Source organism: Coregonus clupeaformis, chromosome 4, assembly GCF_020615455.1.
Source record: "Coregonus clupeaformis isolate EN_2021a chromosome 4, ASM2061545v1, whole genome shotgun sequence".
NCBI classification, from domain to species: domain Eukaryota; kingdom Metazoa; phylum Chordata; class Actinopteri; order Salmoniformes; family Salmonidae; genus Coregonus; species Coregonus clupeaformis.
This window is the reverse complement of record NC_059195.1, coordinates 16795232-16819532: the sequence shown is the minus strand read 5'-3', so window position 1 is coordinate 16819532 and position 24301 is coordinate 16795232. Positions and strand designations below refer to the sequence as shown.

Sequence of the window (24301 nt, the reverse complement as noted above, 5' to 3'; positions counted from 1 at the left end):
AAACATCCTAATCCCATACTTTTCAGTAATTTAGCAGACGCACTTATCCAGAGGGACATTTAGGGTTAAATTCCTTGCTCAAGGGCACATCAACAGATTTTTCACTTAGTCGGTTCGGGATTTCGAACTAGCGACCTTTCAGTTACTGGCCCAACGCTCTTAACCGCTAGGCTCCCTGACCCGTTAAAGAAGAAAATCAACAATAACCTAAAAGGAGATGGGTCTTTTGAATATGGTTGCCTACTATTCGGATTTCTCAAGAACAAGGCAACGACCTCTCTCCTCCCCCCTCCTTCATCCCTTATGGGCGTAATGTGTTGCTCTGCTCATAGGATCAAACTTTCTAAGTCCATGTTCGTGACCAGGATTCCAAATCGAGGTATATAGCTTCAAAGGCAATCAAACACTTCCCAAAAGTCACGTTATAGCTGAAAGCGACAAGATTCAGTGTAAATTTGCAGACAAAGCAGATCTGTTCGATATTGGGTGGAAATATGCAGCACCAGAGACGGTATTGGTGTGACTCATGCGTGCGTAGTAACGAATAAATAGGCAATGCACGCTCTAAATATCAGCAAATCAAACGTACTTCACCGAAAAGGTCACGGTGGATGGGATTTTGTAGACAATTGATATGCAAAACCCTGTTTTTCTTAGTGTCAAAAGCGCACCAGACGTTGCGTTGCCAAAGGACTTTATTTGATCGTCTTCGCATAGTTTCTTTTTTGGACTACTTGGTCACCTGTACCCATCCTCAGCACGGTAAGCTTCTTTTTAACAGGGGATTCTTATTTTACAAGAGCAGGCTAAATCTTCTTTGTTCATTGAAGCGTTATGATAAATTGACGTTTGAGATGCTCTAACAGGTGTTTTAAATTATTCCACAAGGTGTTGTAAGGTACATACAGAGAACAATACATGCTATTCATATTAATTGATATGTCTGTTTGCTGATCGAGCTATGACGGACGGTTTATTATTGTATGGGCATGCGTTTTTGTTGAATTGAAATTGACCTAGATCAGGGTCATCATTATATTTACAAATCATCCTCTTAATTAAGGAGTCACTATCCTGTTTGTCAATCAATTCTGTTAACAGACTATTTTGGGTTATTTATTTATCAAATGAATACTTAATTTATCGGAGGTTTGACGGTTCACTTAACTTGCCTATATGATAAATCACCAGATGAGCTGTTATGGCATTTAGTTGATCATTTATCAAGGCTAATTCAATGTTTAATTAGTTTTAGGCTTAAACTTTTCAAGTCCTATTCATCAAAGGCAGATCAATATCAACCTCTCTGAAACCAAAGACACTTGCTGTGATGCCTCATTATCCACATTGACAGTAGATCAGGTTATATAGCCAATAAGTTATTTTGCCATAGGTTTTTACTTTCATATCTGTATGGAATCAGGATTAAAAAATTATGTGCAGCCTCAACCAACCTGTTAATTGATGTTTGAGAATAAATCTACCCTGGCTGCCAGACGATGTCTTCGACATGTCTGTCGTGTCATGACCCTTGTTTATTCGCAGTTGTGGATTTCTGTCAGCGTTTGTATGAAGAATCGATCTTAAAATATCCTATTGATACATTTAAAATAGTTAGGCATGTCATTATCTATATCCTATATTTTATGTCTCCGACAGCTATTCTTTCTCCTCTCCTTACAGTTAATGTGACTTTTCATCTTGGATAAAATAAGAGAGGTTTCACTGAAATTGACAGTGCGCTTTGGAGTGAGGACTTTTGTACTGTATTTTAGGAGTGATGGCGGCGTCTGCACCTTCCTCCTCTGGCGGGGAACCCGATCCCAACTCGACAAATTTACGACCACCAGGCACAAGTAGGTCCATCACAAATAAAACGCTATTTCAATTGTGCTATTTACTTTGTGAGCAATGGCATTAAACATTTCCATGGAGGAAAATAACTGTAGACTACCATTTTAAATGCCACCCAACAAATCACCGCAGCATTGCATGCGCAGCGGACCTCCCGGCATCATGCTTGATAGACGAATCTTGCTGTCAAAATTAAAAACACGAACTGTCGGTATTGATAAAGACGAAAATCGCCAAATAATGTAGCTATATCTTTCAAAATAATATTACAGCCTACTTTAAATATTATTATTATGTTATTTGGGCTCCCGAGTGGCGCAGCGGTCTAAGACACTGCATCTCAGTGCTTGAGGCGTCACTACAGACCCCCTGGTTCGATTCCAGGCTGTATCACAACCGGCCGTGATTGGGAGTCCCATAGGGCGGCGCACAAATGGTCGTCCGGGTTTGGCCGGTGTAGGCCGTCATTGTAAATAAGAATTTGTTCTTAACTGACTTGCTTAGTTAAATAATGAAAAATATTATTTATTATGCTTTTATTAGATTACTATTGCATTTCAGAAAGAAGTAGGTTATATTATTTCAGTGGATTTCTTCCGTCGTGGTTGGAAAGTGAGAGTGAGTGAGGTTTAGGGGGTAATTATGTGCGAAGTAGCGTTAATTGTAGCCACACTAAAGCCCCGTTTATACCTGGTTCTAACTTGCGTCCTTTGCCCTGATCCTTTCCCATTCTGATTGTTGTGCCCACATTTTTAGACAGGTGTAGACAATCAAAAGACACATTGTGATCTGATTGTGACCAGATAATCCTGCCAAACTCCGGTGGTAGTCAGACACACATTGTGTCTGAATATCTTACAAGTGTAGACAGATCTGGACATAGAAACCATTTAAATCATTATTCTGCATAATTTGCATGAAGGAAGGGACCAGGAAATCTGGTCACGATGCAGACACAGTGGGCAAATAACAGACACATTTTAATACCATGTGTAGACACATTACTGGAAATGTGGGTACAAGCAGAATGTATACAAGATCAGGACAAAGGACCCATGTTAGCACCAGGTATAAACTGGGCTTAAATTGGCCCTAATGGCATGTGTTCAGGCGCCTTATTGTAACCTCCATCAGCTGAGCGGGGATGTAGCCCTGCTCTACCTCAATACTCTTCATTATCCAAGAGCTATTGGTGAAAAACACATAGCCTACATCCCAATTAGTCGTCCAAGCACATTCAAATTTTGTTGCAAAGTTTTCCATAAATGGCATTTTCCTTGGGCAATCATAAAGCTCTGATTTTGATATCGACAACACCCCAGTGTCAATTATGCATTTGCAAAGGTAAACGATTAAGCTACGCAATTTAAAATGAAGTCAGTTCAGATGTATTCAAATAGTAAAACTGCACCTCAAGTTTTTCAAGGGATTTAGTCATTGCTGAATTTGCTTGCCAAACTGTGCTTGCTTTGTCGCTTCCTTGGCTTGATGGTTTGCCAAAACCATTAGACTGGCGTCATGCCAGTATTACATGCAGAAATTTGGAACTTACATTTTGTCTGTGTCTCTATTGACATCAATGCTTGATTTACGCGAAAACCCGAATCACGCACGTGGATCTCAAGCCTATTCCGCCCATAATTGGCCCAATTAGGCTATTTGGCATTCTAAACGTAATATTTAAGATATTTCTGTTGCCTTTTTGTTTTCTTTCATGAGTGAAACCTTGGCGTAGATTCTGGTCCAGAATTATGGGATTCTGTGTGGAGCTATCTGTCCCTTGTCCCTTTCACTGGCCTCTGACAAAATTATTCAATTCCTAGACCTAGACTATGCTCCCACAAACACACACCATCTCCCCAATTTAATCCCTGGAAGCGGAAGCCCTTAATAGCGGTGTAACGCTCAACCCTTTATCACTGCCTCATGTCTGGTGATGCATACCGATATTTTCAGCATTTTCTCACCCAATTAGTTCCTTAGCACAATCCCAAACGGCTAAATGACGACTGTAAATCTGAAATGCCCCGTTATTGTAATATCATTGGGCTAAAGAAGAATAATTTGTTAAATATTAATATATAATCTTATACATTGTCTGCTGCTTCAACACGTTTCAACATTTCCCCATCCATCGCTTTGAGTTTGTAATTATTTTAGCAGAAATAATGCATTTGAGGCTTAATGTAAGGGCCCTGTCAATAGTTTTCCAAAACTATTTTAGGCTATGACGCTTGGTGTGGAGTTGCTCATGGATGTACTAGAAAATTGGGAATGAAGATATGTGGTAAGTTTGCTATTTTCATGTCATGTATTTTCTTGGACTAAATATTTAATTTTCATGTGTAGGCTATATTGTTCCTAAGTTTTTCACAAGAAAAAAAGATCATAGTTTGCATATGTAGGCCTATGTTGCATATTTTATGTTACTCAACGCTGAGCAAGCGGACCATTCTCATATCTGAGGAATATGGGCTATGTTGGTCTGAAACACAAAGACTGCAGCCTGGGTGGCTGTGGTTTCGGCCTTCTGCCCCTTTAGGTTTTCTCTTGTCGCATGAGTGGGTTTTCATGCGGAAAGGATGATAATGTCCATAATGATTATTACCACGGAATGTATAGTGACAAACTTGTTTTTAATGAATATGAAAAGCAGTTTGAAAAACTGCAGAGACCACATGCCTAGCTATTGGTCCAGAAAGAAATAGAAAGGTCTACATTGGCGTCTCAAAATGGAATATGAGCGCTCTTTAGTCTTGCATATGTTTTCAATATGAGTGTGTTTTCTTACCCAGCTATTCCATTTTTAAATTCTTAGGCCCTAATAAAATCGTACTCTTGCGCCTCCCATGGCGTACCTGAGAAATAAAGTCCTACGTTTGCCGATGTGTAATGACCTTGGAATACACAATTAGCCAACTGTAGGTTATCCAACCCCCTTCAATTTTGGGGGGTAATTTCTAATAAACATGAACATATACAGTGGATTTGACTACATTAGTTGTAGTAGGCCTAATCAACAAGTATGATAGCCTACTGTCTTTATTTTTGCTTGCCATACCTTTGTCTTTTTCTTAATATATCTCGGTAGCCTATAGTTTGATAACTGAGCGGGTGTCATTCATTAAAGCTATATCCTATTTGGTGGAATGGTTGGTATCGGTCCTTATCATAAGAGCCCATCTGAAGAGAAAAGATGAACGAGACGCGTCTGAAATCGCAATTCGTCAAGGTTCTGTTCTACCGAGATAGTGCTGTCAGTCAGTCTTCTGCTCCACAATACGAACCGATTAAGTGGAAGCAAAATGCCTTAGCCCTATCTGATATGGCCAAGCGTTGAGTCAGTTATTGTTCCATCAGGGCCAATCAATGCCCAAGAGTATAGGCATAATGCAAATACAAATCTAGTTTGATGTTTTAATGCGATGTTGACGCAATTGTAACGTTTTGGTTTTATCTGATTCACTATCCGGTTATAGACCTATAGGCCTGTATGGCACGTTTCATCTCTGTTTTTTAAGTGCAATGATATTGGTCTAAAAACATCAAAACCTGTCTCTCTTGCTTGACCAAGTGAAATGTTGGTTTAAATGACTTCACGTGAGACAGAAGCAAGCTTATTCAGACTATAGTCTAACATCTCATTTTCTGAAAGTGAAATAATAAAATACATTATATTAAAAACTAAATAAAATGAATTAACATGAAATAAAACCAACTTTCATCTTTTGATATACTTTTATTTATTACTCCAAAGGGTGTGGGCTATGGCATATAATTGGGTTTCACATCTTATAGGCCTAGCTATCTCATCTTAAATATTGCATTATTTATAGTAAAATAAGATAATAAATAAGATCACATTGCAGGAATTATTATTGTTATTAATAATCTCAGCAGGAGATTTGGAAAATGTGTTATTTTTAGAAGGGCCAATCTAGAAATCAGATTTAGTTTGGGAGAAATCGGTAGGGCTAAATAACATTTGAGTTAATGTGGTGTTCTCCACAGGCCTATGAGCAGACGGGCTATAAAATGTCCCATATATCATCTCAGCCCAGTCCAACTATTAGGTCTCTCTTCAGGCTTTAATGACATCGGTTCATTGTGTGCTCTTCCCTGCTTACTGAAGTGGAATCTGTTGGAGGGACTTAATACGAATGTACATACACTAAATTACGGATATTTGTTTTTGCTTGGCTGGATTTTCGTGCTGATGTCACGGGGCTCAACCTCCCACTGACTCTTCCTCCCATAAATAGGCTTCCCTGGACAGGATGGGAATTAGGCTACCTCAAAACTAGCCTACATCACAGCATTGTCAGCTCAACCAGTGAGAGTAGTTATGCATGTGTTTTGTGTAAAAAGGGTGTCATCAAAATGATTGGGAGTGATGATAGTAATCACTCATTTGAATCCTCTGCCCCTCGCAACAATTTAGGATTTTTGCAGAAGAACAACAACCTCGAGGAGAAGATTAGTTCCTTCAAGGAAAGATCGTCTAAGGACCTGCTTGATAACAGCGACAGGGATTCCCGTTTCAGACGCACCGAGACAGACTTTTCCAATCTATTTGCTAGAGGTAATTGGCTGAATTATTTCCATTATGGGAAATGTAGGTCTATCAGTCAAAATTATAAAAATTATGTAGGGATCTTGTTAATGTTCGTTTTGTGCAGTTGTTTTTACAATAAATGGAAAATGAGTCAACTTGAAAATGTTAATTATCTTACTGATGCGAAGATTAGCCTAATTGATCAAATCTTTATAATCGGTCTAAATCTCAGTGATGTTTGACATTATGGGCAATAGATAACATAGAAATATCACAGATCAGGGGAAGTTTTTAAAACACATTTTGTGAAAAATAATAAGTATATAAAAAATTTAATATTCACCATTTGTTTTACCATAATAACCTTCTAGATCAATTTGTAATAGCTGTAAAATAGCCTAGGTTACTCAGGGACACTCACTGGAGGAATAGCTTAAAGGGTCATTCATTTGTTGCTGAAAATGACTTTCTAATTGATACAATTTACACCAGCTTTAGAGAGGAAACCCAAATAAATAGTTTTCAAGGAGTTGGGAAGTAGAACGAAGTCATGATAAATTCTACAGAATATTGTGAAAGTGACCTCTTTAAAACACACTTAAGTGATGAAGGATGCAAAAAAAAAGTGATTGATTTATTTTCGAAAATGAGAAAAACACAAAATATCGATGTGCTTCAATTTCTCACCCTAGATTTATTACCAGCCAAAAATGGAGAGGAGCCAACCATGCAGTTCTTGCTGGAGGTGGTGGATATTCTCACAAACTACGTCCGGAAGACCTTTGACAGATCCACCAAGGTCCTGGATTTCCACCACCCCCACCAGCTACTGGAGGGCATGGAGGGCTTCAACCTGGAGCTGTCCGACCAGCCTGAGTCCCTGGAGCAGATCCTGGTGGACTGCAGGGATACCCTGAAGTATGGCGTGAGAACAGGTGAAGACAGAGGAGGCATGATGCAGAGCTAACCCTCAGCATAATCAAGATCTCCCATTTGTCTACAATGATTACAGATAATCCCATAGTTAAATTATGAAGCTTTCATGAGAAATGTATTAACGACAAATGGTGTTGTCTTCCTCCTAGGTCACCCCAGGTTTTTCAATCAGCTATCCACTGGCTTAGACATCATTGGGTTGGCAGGAGAATGGCTCACCTCCACTGCAAACACTAACATGTGAGTGGTCTTGATCTCCCCCAGTTATTACACATTTATGATACATTTAAATATGTTTATAATCAAAAATCGAAGGATCCTCAAATATTGTAAATATGTGTACAGTATATGAATTATTAAAGTCCTCTCGATTTTGTGCAAAAATGTCATGTGGACAATTAGCCCAAACCCATGGTCTTAGTTAGAGTTCCATAGCTCTCGGTTTAGGCTGGGATTGTGATAAGGGGTTGAAAGATCTAATTTAGCAGTGAGTGGTTTTCGTTTGGGTGGATGTAAGTCTGGCACTGAAGAAAAATGACATTTCCTACCATTTTTCAAATGGCCTTAGAAGATTTTTGTTGAAGATGAAGATCAGTAGAAGTGACATAATTGGGGCCCTTGATGAGCTTCTAAATGAAGGATCCTGAGGATGCTCTCCAAGCTGCCACTTAAGCAAGTAAAATGTGACATGGCAAGCATGAAGAGGAGAGTTGTGAGTTAGTTATCTGTTTGCTGTATTATTGTTGACGACAAACACTGTGGCTGTAGTCATAATACAGCCCTGCAGGAAAAGGTTGTTTTATGTAACACTCTTTGGATCAGAGATAATGGTACAACAACAGAATGATATTCTCCCTTGAGATGTGCAGCAGAAATGTGAACAACAGACATAGTGATGTTTTTCCGTGGGAAGGGCAATCTGGAAGAGACAGCATTATGATACACCAGGTGTCCAGGGGCTTGTCCAGGATAAACGTTGATGCTTCATTGGCCATGGGCTATTGTTGACCGGTTCACACACAGATTACCAGCTGAGGCTGCCGAGTCATTTAAGGTACTGGCCAGAGTGTATCAGCTGCTGTAACATGCTGATATTGTCTACGACCTCAGCCTAAAACCCATCAGGGCATTGTAAAATCATCATAACAAAACAAAAAAAACGATATGAAAAATGTTGTAGCCTAAGCATTGATGAAACATTGCATTTCTGTGTGGTAAGAGCCAGAGTCATCTGTGTGGTAAGAGCCAGAGTCATCTGTGTGGTAAGAGCCAGAGTCATCTGTGTGGTAAGAGCCAGAGTCATCTGTGTGGTAAGAGCCAGAGTCATCTGTGTGGTAAGAGCCAGAGTCATCTGTGTGGTAAGAGCCAGAGTCATCTGTGTGGTAAGAGCCAGAGTCATCTGTGTGGTAAGAGCCAGAGTCATCTGTGTGGTAAGAGCCAGAGTCATCTGTGTGGTCATGATATTGCCATTCTTATTTAAAAACAGCACATAAATACAAGCTCACCACCAACGCTGAGGCTCTTCATGCCAAGGATTCATTTATTATGCCTGGCCCCTGGCTTAATAAAAAGTTCAACCCTCTCCTGATTTAGCTTTTTATTTATTGTAATCCCCAAAGGATTTCCCCCAATGTTTTGAAGAGTCTTTAGTTTGTCAAGCTCATCGCATTGATGTGATGCTGAAGAGTGTTCTGGTGAGAGTGTTAGCCCGTGTGCTACATGGCAACACTACTGTAGACGAAATTGAATCAGAGGTTGGGCTCTGACTGCATACATATTTGCATTAGCTAATTACTCCATCATCATTCATTACCCCTGACATTTATTGATTGACACTAATTGGTTGACAATCATGTCATAGGGTTATTATCAGGATTAGTCTACATGAGTGAGCAAGCGAAAATTCATTTGGGACATAACTCCTAGCTTTTTTTTTACATTGTTACTGGATATGCTAGCAAGAGAAATAAAACATATGTGCTGTGTGGATGGCACAGTGTGATACACCGTATTGTCCCACTAATGCATTGACTTTCATTGCATGAATAGACAGGCAGTGTAATTAGGAGAGCATTGGGCAGAACATAGTGAAGATGGATGAGCTACTGTGGTTGGGCATCCATTTAATTCTACATTGATATTGCACTACCCTGGAGGGAATTATATAACATGTTCTAATGATATGGAAGCAATCCTTTATTTTGTAATCGTGATTGCATTGAATAAACATGACTGTAATCCTATCATTCCTATTGTAAAGGAGAAACAACCATTCTTCCATCATTACTCTCAGAGATGGGCCTTGAGTGTAATATACTGTCTGTATTAAAAACAAACTCAGTGGAAGCTGGCCTCCAGACAAACCTCTGATACAAAGGCAATGGCATTCTCATTGTGTTACATCAAATTTCTAGCCTCTTCTTCTTGCTAACTCAGAGACAAGAGCTCCCTCTTGGTGGCATATTCTTAATGGACTTCCGCCTATGTGACATTCGTGTTCTCTCTCATTCCACTGCAACAAATTGTATCCCTAATACAATGTGACAGCGCTATCATTGAAACGTGGCTACGTTAAAAGTAGTATGCATGTTCCATGCTTTCTCTGGCTTCAATGTGGCACTGCTAATATACACTATAAGAAACATATGTAATGACAATTCAAGAACACAGCAAACAAAAAATTATTGGCTGTTATCACTATGGTGATGCATTATCCTGGGATTCTGCCACCTACCTTCACTGATTCTGCTTATGTCAATATAGACAATGTAGATATGAGAAACAAATGGCAATATGAGAGTTCAAGACCAATGATAGAATGGATTTCTAATGGTAGTGGGTAACTGGAGACAGGTGCTCTGTTTCAGGTTCACCTATGAGATAGCTCCAGTCTTTGTGCTCATGGAACAGCTGACGCTGAAGAAGATGAGGGAGATCATTGGCTGGCCAGATGGAGAGGGCGATGGGATATTCTCACCAGGTGAGTGCAAAGCCTATGTTGATCAACGGTTGTCAATTCGGCCATGCCTTGAGAATCTGAGAAGGGAATAAACCTACTGTTACAGATGAATATTCCTTACGCAAAACTTCAGATAATAAAATGCAGTTAAGTGAAACATTGTATGCACCGTCTGTGCAGGTGGAGCGATATCCAACATGTACAGTGTGATGACCGCCCGCTATAAGTTCTTCCCTGAAGTCAAGACCAAAGGCATGAATGCTGCCCCCAGACTGGTGCTCTTCACCTCAGAGCATGTAAGCCACATACAGTCTCCTCATAACATCTGATTATAACATGAATTTTCACATCACAATATGTCTCCAGTCTCAGAAACAGCATTATATTACCAAAACAGTCTTACTGTTACTTATTGTGTCACTACTCAATTGACCCTGTCTATTCTGTGTAAAGAGTTCATGGCATGCCTGATTCAAAGCTACGATATGGCCCTCATTGAAACTGATAAAACAATTGGACAGTACAGCTGACTGTATCTCAGACCTCAGCTGATAGGCTAGTAGTCTGATGCCATGGTCATGTGTTTTGACAGAGTCACTACTCTATAAAGAAAGCCAGTGCTGCTCTGGGCTTTGGAACAGAAAACCTGATCCTGTTGAACACAGATGAGAGGTTTGTGGATCCATGTCCAATACACTGCACTGTGTCAAACAACCCAATGAAAACATCCCTTTGACTGTCTGTTTGCTTCTTTAGAGGGAGAGTCATTCCTGCTGATTTGGAAGCCAAGGTCATCGATGCCAAGGCGCGGGTGAGTTTCAGTCAGACAATCAACTTGAAATTGTGGATTCGTTCCCGCTGAAGACATTAATTACCTTCTGTTTGTTTCTGCACTGAAACTGAATTCTTATGAGACCAGCTGCCTAATATGAATCCAGTCGTTACCTGAATAGTCAGGTCATTACTTGTTTACAAAACAAAAACATGTCTACTTTCATTTTAGGGTTAGTGCTTATGCCTCCTAAAATATTATCTTACTCACTGCCACTAGTTCCAAAGCACAGTCTCCTGAAGCTAATTCCGTTAGAGGAGGGAGGTGATAGCAGGGTCTCTGCAATGCGTGTGCAGTTCTGCTGTGACAAAGGCTTGCCAAGAGAAATAGTCAAATGTCTGTGAAGTCTGCTCAAACCTATTTATTTTCAGTCAAACATTACCGAAACTGAAGAATGCAACCATTTCAATTCACTGCAATAATATAAGAACCCATATTCATTCTGATGGATTATGCTTGCAGGGTTGTGTCCCAATGTTCGTGAATGCAACAGCTGGTTCCACAGTGTATGGAGCGTTCGACCCCATCCATGAGATTGCAGACATCTGCGAGAAATACAACATGTGGCTACATGTGGATGTAAGTGCATCTTCCTACTATGAATACAGGAAGGTTATTGTGATATTGATCATTTCAGGGTTGATTGCAATACGTTTTCATGGTGGGCTAAGCTTTAGTTTAAACATATAAGCCACTTTCAGGTCTAATCCTTATCCTCAAAACAAACGGTTGTTTTTGTTCAGGGTGCATGGGGAGGAGGCCTACTGATGTCCAGGAAGCACAGGCACAAGCTGAGTGGCGTGGAAAGGTAGGCTACAGCCCTGACAACCTACCATGGTCTCACACACACACATTGGTGACTGTGGCCTGTCTTACAGCCGGTGTTCCATGTTTACAGGGCCAACTCAGTCACCTGGAACCCTCATAAGATGATGGGTGTGCCACTGCAGTGCTCTGCCATTCTGGTCAGAGAGCGGGTAAGAGCAATACTGACTGAGTTTTCACTTATGGTGTATGATTAGCAATGGTCATCGAAATTGTAATAAATGTAACAATTGGACAATGGATGAAGATACTTCAAACTTTTTCAGATATTGACTGAATTATAGCACATAAAACATTTTACTGGCACGGACAAATAATGAATGGAGTTCAGGGATTTTGTTGGGAATTCAGCTATTCAATTTATTGTAAAATTTCAGTTTTTTTCTTCTTAGAATGCGCATATAATTTTCTTATATATGTGTGCCTCATTTGCGTAAATACACCTGGTGTACTTGCATATATGAATACATTAACATGAAGGGGTGGAACAGGGCTGCAACCACCAAACACTTGCTCTGTCTACCCTATACCTGCATGGCTAGACTGCCTCATTAATTAATGTTGTCACGTTCTGTGTGTCATAGAAGGATACCCTCGGATAAAAAATCTACACACTTAGCTCTAGATTAAACATATATATACATACTTCACATTGTTTGCGAGATCAGACATAATATCACAATAATCTGAGTGTTCATTTTCTCATATGTAAACATTTCAACTGTTAAATGATTCATTTTTTCAATTCCACAAAAAATGAAAACCCATCAAAATAAAGTTATCGTTCTTCTCTGTCTTGTGATGTAAGTGTTGAGACGGTGCGTTAAAACCCAGAATAAGCTTCAGCGTTCTTATAGATTCCATTGAGCCCATTTCAGCCATTACCGGGGTGTGTTTGACAGGTCATTACAAACATTTCAGCGGTCGTAATGTTAACGGGAAAAAATGACAGGCACAAGCAAGAGTATGAAACAGTCGCAGGAGTAAAATTAAAGCAATCTATCTAGCGAGATTTAAGTGACAAGTGGATTTTGCACCCCTCAAACACAGGAAATAGATGGCTGAAAAAGACAGATCCTCAGGTGGGCGGGGCATGCGCGCTGCTAGTGTATACCATGAAACACTCAAGTTAGGTCACAAGTCACAGAGATTTGGCATACTATTCATATGAATAGAGCCCAGTTTGAAGGCACCATTGAACTTTAAGTATCTGCCTCTCGCCTCTCGCCTTTGTCCTTTAACCACACCATTGATCTTTACAGGGAGTTTTATCAGGCTGCAACTCAATGTGTGCTGGCTACCTCTTCCAACCAGACAAACAGTATGATGTATCGTACGACACAGGGGACAAGGCCATCCAGTGTGGACGACACGTAGATATCTTCAAATTCTGGCTCATGTGGAAAGCAAAGGTATGTGCACATATCTCCCCAAGCTTTTGTTCTAATACTAAATCCGGCTATATTATGTAAAGCATATGACAGGGATTGATCTTGGATGCTGATCTTGGATCATGTAACAAAAAAAAGAGTAATGTTTGATACAGTGAGGGAAAAAAGTATTTAATCCCCTGCTGATTTTGTACGTTTGCCCACTGACAAAGACATGATCAGTCTATAATATTAATGGTAGGTTTATTTGAACAGTGAGAGACAGAATAACAACAATAAAATCCAGAAAAACGCATGTCAAAAATGTTATAAATTGATTTGCATTTTAATGAGGGAAGTAAGTATTTTGTATTTTTTATTTCACCTTTATTTAACCAGGTAAGCCAGTTGAGAACAAGTTCTCATTTACAACTGCGACCTGGCCAAGATAAAGCAAAGCAGGTGGTCCTCTGTAGCTCAGCTGGTAGAGCACGGCGCTTGTAACGCCAAGGTAGTGGGTTCGATCCCCGGGACCACCCATACACAAAAATTTATGCACGCATGACTGTAAGTCGCTTTGGATAAAAGCGTCTGCTAAATGGCATATTATTATTATTATTTATTATTATAAAAACAACAACACAGAGTTACATATGGGGTAAACAAAACATAAAGTCAAAAATACAACAGAAAATATATATACAGTGTGTGCGAATGTAGTAAATTGTGGAGGTAAGGCAATAAATAGGCCATAGTGCAAAATAGTTACAATTTCGTATTAACACTGGAATGATAGATGTGCAAAAGATGATGTGCAAATAAAGATACTGGGGTGCAAATTAGCAAAATAAATAACAATATGGGGATGAGGTAGTTGGGTGGGCTAATTTTAGAATGGCTGTGTACAGGTACAGTGATCGGTAAGCTGCTCTGACAACTGATGCTTAAAGTTAGTGAGGGAGATAAGAGTCTCCAGCTTCAGAGATTTTTGCAGTTTGTTCCAGTCATTGGCAGCAGAGAACTGGAAGGAATGGCGGCCAAAGGAGGTGTTGGCTTTGGGGATGACCAGTGAGATATACCTGCTGGAGCGCAGACTACGGGTGGGTGTTGCTATGGTGACCAGTGAGCTAAGATAAGACGGGGATTTGCCTAGCAGTGATTTATAGATGACCTGGAGCCAGTGGGTTTGGCGACGAATATGTAGTGGGGGCCAGCCAACAAGAGCGTACAGGTCACAATGGTGGGTAGTATATGGGGCTTTGGTGACAAAACGGATGGCACTGTGATAGACTACATCCAATTTGCTGAGTAGAGTGTTGGAGGCTATTTTGTAAATTACATCGCCGAAATCAAGGATCGGTAGGATAGTCAGTTTTAGGAGGGCATGTTTGGCAGCATGAGTGAAGGAGGCTTTGTTGTGAAATAGGAAGCCGATTCTAGATCTAACTTTTGATTGGAGATGCTTAATGTGAGTCTGGAAGGAGAGTTTACAGTCTAACCAGACACCTAGGTATTTGTAGTTGTCCACATACTCTAGGTCAGACCCGCCGAGAGTAGTGATTATAGTCGGGTGCAAGCAGCGTTCGGTTGAAGAGCATGCATTTAGTTTTACTAGTGTTTAAGAGCAGTTGGAGGCTACAGAAGGAGTGTTGTATGGCGTTGAAGCTCGTTCGGAGGTTTGTTAACACAGTGTCCAATGAAGGGCCAGATGTATACAAAATGGTGTCGTCCGCATAGAGGTGGATCCGAGCGTCACCAGCACCAAGAGCGACATCATTGATATACACAGAGAATAGAGTCGGCCCGAGAATTGAACCCTGTGGCACCCCCATAGAGACGGCCAGAGGTCCAGACAACAGGCCCTCCGATTTGACACATTGAACTCTATCTGAGAAGTAGTTGGTGAACCAGGCGAGGCAGTCATTAGAGAAACCAAGGCTATTTAGTCTGCCAATAAGAATGCGGTGGTTGACAGAGTCGAAAGCCTTGGCCAGGTCGATGAAGACGGCTACGCAGTACTGTCTTTTATCGATCGCGGTTATAATATCATTTAGGACCTTGAGCGTGGCTGAGGTGCACCCATGACCAGCTCGGAAACCGGATTGCATAGCGGAGAAGGTACGGTGGGATTCGAAATGATCGGTGATCTGTTTGTTAACTTGGCTTTCAAATACTTTCGAAAGGCAGGGCAGGATGGATATAGGTCTGTAACAGTTTGGATCTAGAGTGTCACCCCCTTTGAAGAGGGGGATGACCGCGGCAACTTTCCAATCTCTGGGGATCTCAGACGTTATGAAAGAGGTTGAACAGGCTAGTAATAGGGGTTGCGACAATTTCGGCGGCTAATTTTAGAAAGAAAGGGTCCAGATTGTCTAGCCCAGCTGATTTGTAGGGGTCCAGATTTTTCAGCTCTTTCAGAACATCAGCTGTCTGAATTTGTGTGAAGGAGAAGCGGGGGGGGGGGCATGGGCAAGTTGCAGCGGAGTGTGCAGAGCTGGTGGCGGGGTAGTGGTAGCCAGGTGGAAAGCATGGCCAGCCGTAGCAAAATGCTTGTTGAAATTCTCGATTATTGTAGATTTATCGGTGGTGACAGTGTTTCATAGCCTCAGTGCAGTGGGCAGTTGGGAGGAGGTGCTCTTATTTTCCATGGACTTCACAGTATCCCAAAACTTTTTGGAGTTAGTGCTACAGGATGCAAATTTCTGTCTGAAAAAGCTAGCCTTTTCTTTCCTAACTGATTGTGTATATTGGTTCCTGACTTCCCTGAAAAGTTGCATATCGCGGGGGCTGTTCGATGCTAATGCAGTACGCCACAGGATGTTTTTGTGGTGGTCAAGGGCAGTCAAGTCTGAGGAGAACCAGGGGCTATATCTGTTCTTAGTTCTGAATTTTTTGAATGGGGCATGCTTATTTAAGATTGAGAGGAAAGCACTTTTAAAGAACAACCAGGCATCCTCTACTGATGGAATGAAGTCAATATCTATCCAGGATACCCGGGCCAGGTCAATTAGAAAGGCATGCTCGCTAAAGTGTTTTAGGGAGCGTTTGACAGTGATGAGGGGTGGTCGTTTGACCGCGGACCCATTACGGACGCAGGCAATAAGGCAGTGATCGCTGAGATCCTGGTTGAAGACAGCGGAGGTGTATTTAGAGGGTACATTTGTCAGGATGATATCTATGAGGGTGCCCATGTTTACAGATTTAGGGTTGTACCTGGTAGGTTCGTTGATAATTTGTGTGAGAATGAGGGCATCTAGTTTAGATTGTAGGTTGGCCGGGGTGTTAAGCAAATCCCAGTTTAGGTCACCAAGCAGTACAAACTCTGAGGATAGATGGGGGGCAATCAGTTCACATATGGTGTCCAGGGCACAGCACAGGGCTGAGGGGGGTCTGTAGCAAGCGGCATTATTTCTGGAAAGGTGGATTTTTAGAAGTAGAAGCTCAAACTGTTCGGGCACAGACCTGGCCCCTCTGCAAAACATGACTTAGTACTTGGTGGCAAAACCCTTGTTGGCAATCACAGAGGTCAGACGTTTCTTGTAGTTGGCCACCAGGTTTGCACACATCTCAGGAGGGATTTTGTCCCACTCCTCTTTGCAGATCTTCTCCAAGTCATTAAGGTTTCGAGGCTGACGTTTGGCAACTCGAACCTTCAGCTCCCTCCACAGATTTTCTATGGGATTAAGGTCTGGAGACTGGCTAGGCCACTCCAGGACCTTAATGTGCTTCTTCTTGAGCCACTCCTTTGTTGCCTTGGCTGTGTGTTTTGGGTCATTGTCATGCTGGAATACCCATCCACGACCCATTTTCAATGCCCTGGCTGAGGGAAGGAGGTTCTTACCCAAGATTTGGCGGTACATGGTCCCGTCCATCGTCCCTTTGATGCGGTGAAGTTGTCCTGTCCCCTTAGCAGAACCCCCCCCCCCCAAAGCATAATGTTTCCACCTCCATGTTTGACGGTGGGGATAGTGTTCTTGGGGTCATAGGCAGCATTCCTCCTCCTCCAAACACTGCGAGTTGAGTTGATGCCAAAGAGCTCGATTTTGGTCTCATCTGACCACAACACTTTCACCCAGTTATCCTCTGAATCATTCAGATGTTCATTGGCAAACTTCAGACAGCCCTGTATATGTGCTTTCTTGAGCAGGGGGACCTTGCGGGCACTGCAGGATATCAGTCCTTCACGGCGTAGTGTGTTACATTTTACATTTTAGTCATTTAGCAGACGCTCTTATCCAGAGCGACTTACAGTTAGTGAGTGCATACATTATTTATTTTTAGTCACCAAGAAAACAATTATTTATTATTGTTTTCTTAGTGACTATGGTCCCAGCTGCCTTGAGATCATTGACAAGATACTCCCGTGTAGTTCTGGGCTGATTCCTCACCGTTTTCATGATCATTGCAACTCCACGAGGTGAGATCTTGCATGGAGCCCCAGGCCGAGGGAGATTGACAGTTATTTTGTGTTTCTTCCATTTGCGAATAATCGCAACAACTGTTGTCACCTTCTCACCAAGCTGCTTGGCGATGGTCTTGTAGGCCATTCCAGCCTTGTGTAGGTCTACAATCTTGTCCCTGACATCCTTGGAGAGCTCTTTGGTCTTGGCCATGGTGGAGAGTTTGGGATCTGATTGATTGCTTCTGTGGACAGGTGTCTTTTATACAGGCAACAAACTGAGATTAGCTCATTACCTGTATAAAATACACCTGGGAGCCAGACAACTTTCTGATTGAGAGGGGGTCAAATACTTATTTCCCTAATTAAAATGCAAATCAATTTATAACATTTTTGACATGCGTTTTTCTGGATTTTTGTTGTTATTCTTTCTCTCACTGTTCAAATAAACCTACCATTAAAATTATAGACTGATCATTTCTTTGTCAGTGGGCAAACATACAAAATCAGCAGGGGATCAAATACTTTTTTCCCTCACTGTACTAATTCTCTATGTATATTTCCGCTCCAACAGGGAACAATAGGGTTTGAACACCACATCGACAAGTGCTTGGACCTCTCGCATTACCTCTACACTAAAATCAGGAACCGTGAGGGCTATCAGATGGTGTTCGAGGGAGAGGTGAGATTGATCGCACTGCATTTTCTACTCTGTTCTGTTTCCAAAGATAGTAATATCTTCCAATGGATTACCCTAAGCGTCAGAGATATCGGAAATATCTGATGAATCAGAAGTCATTCACTGAGGTGCCCAACTGGGTTCTGAGCAACATAATGTAGTGGGCAGGCCTGCCTGAGGTGGTGCTATGCTTTAGAATCCTCAGTTGAACTCCTTGTGGATTTATGAATTTACAGATGTGGGATCTTAATTTGACCAGCTTTGTCGCAGGAGGATCTGATTATTCTCAAAAATGTGATCATTTCTAACAGGAAATTAGTGTTGATAGGCTACTACAGTAGGCTATAGTTTAGGTGTAGCCAATGGCTCCATTTCAGATACACTTGTATGTCGTGATGGAGACCAATTTCGATCTTGTGTTATTAAGATATATAAAACATGGCTGCATTTCAGATACAATTTTTTACATTTCAATGTCGAAGTAGTAGGACCTAGACCTACAGTAGTAGGACATTTATTCTGTCTGGTGCTTTAAAGAGAACTGTGGATTTTCAGTGAATGTATGTAAATTACAAGGCTAATTTGAATTTCCTGCGATGCATGAAAATCCTCATCGACAACAGACTAATCTAATTAAGATACTACATCTATACCTTACATAGCCTCAGCTCTCAATTTGGCCTCTTACTGAGGTTGGCTACTTCTTCGACAGACCATCCATTGAGTAAAGACACTGACAAACAATAGTCTCTGTTTTCTTTCCACAGCCCCAGCACACGAATGTCTGCTTCTGGTACCTTCCGCCAGGCATTCGTGACATGCCCGATGGTCAGGAGAGGCGGGAGAGGTTGCATAAGGTAAGGACTCAACAGCTTTGGTCTATAAAGACTATATTTTGTATTCAAATGAGACAGCACTGACCGACTGTACATTTCTCTGAATTGTCCTTGCCTCTTAACCAGGTGGCCCCCAAGATCAAGGCGATGATGATGGAGTCTGGAACTACCATGGTGGGCTACCAGCCTCAGGGAGACAAGGTCAACTTCTTCCGCATGGTCATCTCCAATCCTGCCGCCACAAGGTCAGATATCGACTTCTTGACCGATGAGATTGAGAGACTGGGGCATGACTTGTAAGGGCCACGCTCATTGGGAGGATGTTGCCCTTTGAACTTTCCTTCTCAGCTTTGTCATGTCCAGCTCTAAAAAGACCCTGAACTACAACAAGCTTCATATTCCTGTTGTCTCTTGACCAATCATGTAGGACTTTGAAACTTCAGCTGCTTGTAGGACTTTTTAGACCACAGGTAACCTGTGATCCGTCTCATGTGTTTCCTGTCTGTTCTGTCTTTTAGCAGTGACTATGCTATTGTTAGATTTAACTATAACTATTGTACAGTATAGCCTACACAAGAGAATACATATTCACATACTGAGTGACCTAGAGAGATTTTTTCAGTAGGAGACAGAGCACAATGCAAGGGACCTCATGACATGTGTATATATATATATATATATATATATATATATATACACACACACACACAGTTGAAGTCGGAAGTTTACATACACTTAGGTTGGAGTCATTAAAACCACTCCACAAATCTCTTGTTAACAAACAATAGTTTGGGCAAGTCGGTTAGGACATCTACTTAGTGCATGACACAAGTAATTTTTTTAACAATTGTTTACAGACAGATTATTTAACTTATAATTCACTATCACAATTCCAGTGGGTCGCGTTCTGTCTCCTAAAGATGAACGTACTTTGGTGTGAAAAGTGCAAATCAATCCCAGAACAACAGCAAAGGACCTTGTGAAGATGCTGGAGGAAACAAGTACAAAAGTATCTATATCCACAGTAAAACAAGTCCTATATCGACATAACCTGAAATGCCGCTCAGCAAGAAAGAAGCCACTGCTCCAAAACCGCCATAAAAAAGCCAGACTACGGTTTGCAGCTGCACATGGGGACAAAGATCGTACTTTTTGGAGAAATGTCCTCTGGTCTGATGAAACAAAAATAGAACTGTTTGGCCATAATGACCATCGTTATGTTTGGAGGAAAAAGGGGATGTCTTGCAAGCCGAAGAACACCATCCCAACCGTGAAGCACGGGGGTGGCAGCATCATGCTGTGGGGGTGCTTTGCTGCAGGAGGGACTGGAGCATTTCACAAAGTAGATGGCATCATGAGGAAGGAAAATGATGTGGATATATTGAAGCAACATCTCAAGGCGCATCACTCAGGAAGTTATAGCTTGGTCGCAAATGGGTCTTCCAAATGGACAATGACCCCAAGCATACTTCCAAAGTTGTGGCAAAATGGCTTAAGGACAACAAAGTCAAGGTAGTGGAGTGGCCATCACAAAGCCCTGACCTCAATCCTATAGAAAACGTGTGGGCAGAACTGAAAAAGCATGTGTGAGCAAGGAGGCCTACAAACCTGACTCAGTTACACCAGCTCTGTCAGGAGGAATGGGCCAAAATTCACCCAACTTATTGTGGGAAGCTTGTGGAAGGCTACCCAAAACGTTTGACCCAAGTTAAACAATTTAAAGGCAATGCTACCAAATACTAATTGAGTGTATGTAAACTTCTGACCCACTGGGAATGTGATGAAAGAAATAAAAACTGAAATAAATGATTCTCTACTATTATTCTGACATTTCACATTCTTAAAATAAAGTGGTGATCCTAACTGACCTAAGACAGGGAATTTGTACTAGGATTAAATGTCAGGAATCGTGAAAAGCCAAATACATTTAAACTAGGTTAAGGTGTATGTAAACTTCCAACTTCAATCGTGTGTATATATATACAGTATATTATAATGTACTGACTATTGGTGCTGTGTGTTGTCCATGTAATGATTAGGCCATATGCAACACTACATTGTATCCTAGCTGCTCTTCCCCTTTCATATTAAGTAGAAGGAATATAACAGTCATTGTAACAGGTACTGTATTCTATTGTTGCGTTTTTAGAGCTAATGAAGTTTGTGTAGATTGTGTATAGTATTGTTACATTGCTTTTGTTGGAAATATATATGTCCTAGTTTTTCAGTAACACATGTTCCAATGATTATAAAAACCACTAAATATAAGTATTTAATAGATTAATCACTTTATTTATATCAAGGAAGTACAGTACCAGTCAAAGGTTTGAACACACCGACTCATTCAAGGTTTTTTCTTTATTTTTTACTATTTTCTACATTGTAGAATAATAGTGAAGACATCAAAACTATGAAAGAACACATATGGAATCATGTAGTAACCCAAAAAGTGATTACATTTTTTTGAAATATATTCACTAATTTCCTGTTAGAAATGATCACTTTTTTGAGAATAATCAGATCCTCCTGCGACAAAGCTGGTCAAATTTAAGATCCCACATCTTTATTTGAGATTCTTCAAATAGCCACCCTTTGCCATGATGCCAGCTTTGCACACTTGGCATCTCACTTGGAAAGCTTTTCCAACAGTCTTGAAGGAGTTAGTCACATATGCTGAGCACTTGTTGGCTGCTTTTCCTTCACTCTGCCGTCCGACTCATCCCAAACGATCTCAATCGGGTTGAGGTCGGGGGATTGCGGAAGCCAGGTCATCTGATGCAGCACTCCATCACTCTCCTTCTTGGTAAAATAGCCCTTACCACAGCCTGGAGGTGTGTTGGGTCATTGTCCTGTTGAAAAACAAATGATAGTCCCACTAAGCCCAAACCAGATGGGATGGCGTATCGCTGCAGAATGCTGTGGTAGCTATGCTGGTTAAGTGTGCCTTGAACTCTAAATAAATCAGACAGTGTCACCAGCAAAGCATACGATAACACCTCCTCCTCCATGCTTTACGGTGGAGATCATCCGTTCACCCACACCGCGTCTCACAAAGACACGGCGGTTGGAACCAAATCTCCAATTTGGACCAATTTGGACTCTAATATCCATTGCTCGTGTTTCTTGGCCCAAGCAGGTCTCTTCTTCTTATTGGTGTCCTTTAGTAGTGGTTCCTTTGCAGCAATTCAACCACGAAGGCCTGATTCACACAGTCCCCTCTGAACAGTTGATGTTGAGATGTGTCTGTGACTTGAATTCTGTGAATCATTTATTTGGGCTGCAATTTGAGGCTGGTAACTCTAATGAACTTATCCTCTGCAGCGGAGGTAAATCTGGGTCTTCCATTCCTGTGGCGGTCCTCATGAGAGCCAGTTTCATCATAGCGCTTGATGGTTTTTGTGACTGCACTTGAGGAACTTTCAAAGTTCTTGACATTTTCTTAAAGTAATGGACTGTCGTTTCTCTTTGCTTATTTGAGCTGTTCTTGCCGTAATATGGACTTGGTCTTTTACCAAATAGGGCTATCTTCTGTATACCCCCCTACCTTGTCACAACACAACTGATTGGCTCAAACGCATTAAGAAGGAAATAAATTCCACAAATTAACTTTTAAGAAGGCACACCTGTTAATTGAAATGCATTCCAGGTGACTACCTCATGAAGCTGGTTGAGTGAATGCCAAGAGTGTGCAAAGCTGTCATCAAGTCAAAGGGTGGCTACATGAAGAATCTCAAATATAAAATATATTTTGATTTGTTTTTTGATTGAGTCCATATGTGTTATTTCATAGTTTTGATGTCTTCACTATTATTCTACAATGTAAAAAAATAAAGAAAAACCCTTGAATGAGTAGGTGTTCCAAACTTTTGACTGGTAGTGTATATGTGTGAAATAGTTATCTATTCCATTTGTAATGTATCCTTACTTATATTTTGAAACACAACTGTATATTTCCGAAATGTTTTGAATAATAATATTAAAGGTATTTTAGTGTATATGTGAACCAAAGAAGGGTATGCTTACAAATATATATAAATACCGCCCTTAATATAACCAATAGATGGATTAAGATATTTGTATAGTAATGTGTAACTCAGTCACCACCCTTAACCTTAGTGCAATCTATGTTGTGTAATTGTAATATGTCTTTGTGAATCACAGTGACTGAAATGTTAGAACGTCACATGACTAGCTGTGGGAGGGAAGCTGAGCTCCGTCAGCAGATTTGCTGGTGCTTTATTTAGTGAGAACCACAATGCTAAACTATCTGGGGAAAGATTTTACCCTAGGGACAAAAGATTGTTTGTATTTTAACAGTGGCACATTTTTAGAGCGTTGACTGTTTTGAAGTATTTCACTTCATGAAGTGGGCCATTAAATGAAATATATCATACCTTTCAAATCTATAAACTATTTCATGGATTTTTTTGTCTTTATATGTGCACAATATTATCCTGTGAGAATCGACATGTTGTAAAAGACCAATTGTTTGTCATTGAGATGTTGATTTAAACAACACAAATGCACAGTTATGGTGATGTTGTTTCTGTGATAAGATATATTGAATACATTCCTCAGTGGGATGGATATCCCCTGTCAAGGTAGGCACTTTAACCTCATACTATGTATAACACATTACTGTCCTATTTACAGCATTAACAGAAATCTCAGCTTTAATAACATTTGGGGGCATATTTTTGCTGTTCTTGTTAATGAGGTCCAATGATCATCTGCTATGCATCGCACTGTTTAAATAAATCTGTGGCTATAAGTCTGCTCGACTTGAGTGAAATGGCTTACTGTTTTTCATACCCTACTGTGTGCAGTGATCTTCCTATAGCACCCTCTGGGGTCCTGTTTTTGGTGGCTGAATAATAAAAAGGCTTTAGGTGACAGACCTGCCTTTATGGACTCAGGTCAGCCATGGGGAACAGCAATGATGTGGCTTTAGGTGACAGACCTGCCTTTATGGACTCAGGTCAGCCATGGGGAACAGCAATGATGTGGCTTTAGGTGACAGACCTGCCTTTATGGACTCAGGTCAGCCATGGGGAAC

The 24301-nt window shown here is 40.9% G+C and overlaps 1 protein-coding gene across 2 annotated transcripts; it reads left to right on the top strand.

Annotated features, from left to right (window-relative positions):
- The first annotated feature begins 283 nt into the window (after window positions 1-283).
- Window positions 284-19961, top strand: LOC121552360 (glutamate decarboxylase 1-like). Of its 2 annotated transcripts, XM_041865230.2 has the most exons (17): window positions 284-762; window positions 1776-1856; window positions 4079-4141; window positions 6296-6436; window positions 7102-7344; window positions 7495-7585; window positions 10213-10325; window positions 10485-10600; window positions 10897-10976; window positions 11061-11115; window positions 11599-11715; window positions 11880-11944; window positions 12035-12113; window positions 13224-13373; window positions 18305-18412; window positions 19177-19266; window positions 19372-19961. In XM_041865230.2, exons 1-17 carry the CDS (start codon window positions 612-614, stop codon window positions 19543-19545), a joined length of 1917 nt encoding a protein of 638 aa, XP_041721164.1. In that variant the 5' UTR covers window positions 284-611; the 3' UTR covers window positions 19546-19961. The 2 variants fall into 2 exon arrangements, with proteins under 2 accessions (XP_041721164.1, XP_041721175.1); XM_041865241.2 differs by lacking the exon at window positions 4079-4141.
- Window positions 19962-24301: the final 4340 nt, after the last annotated feature.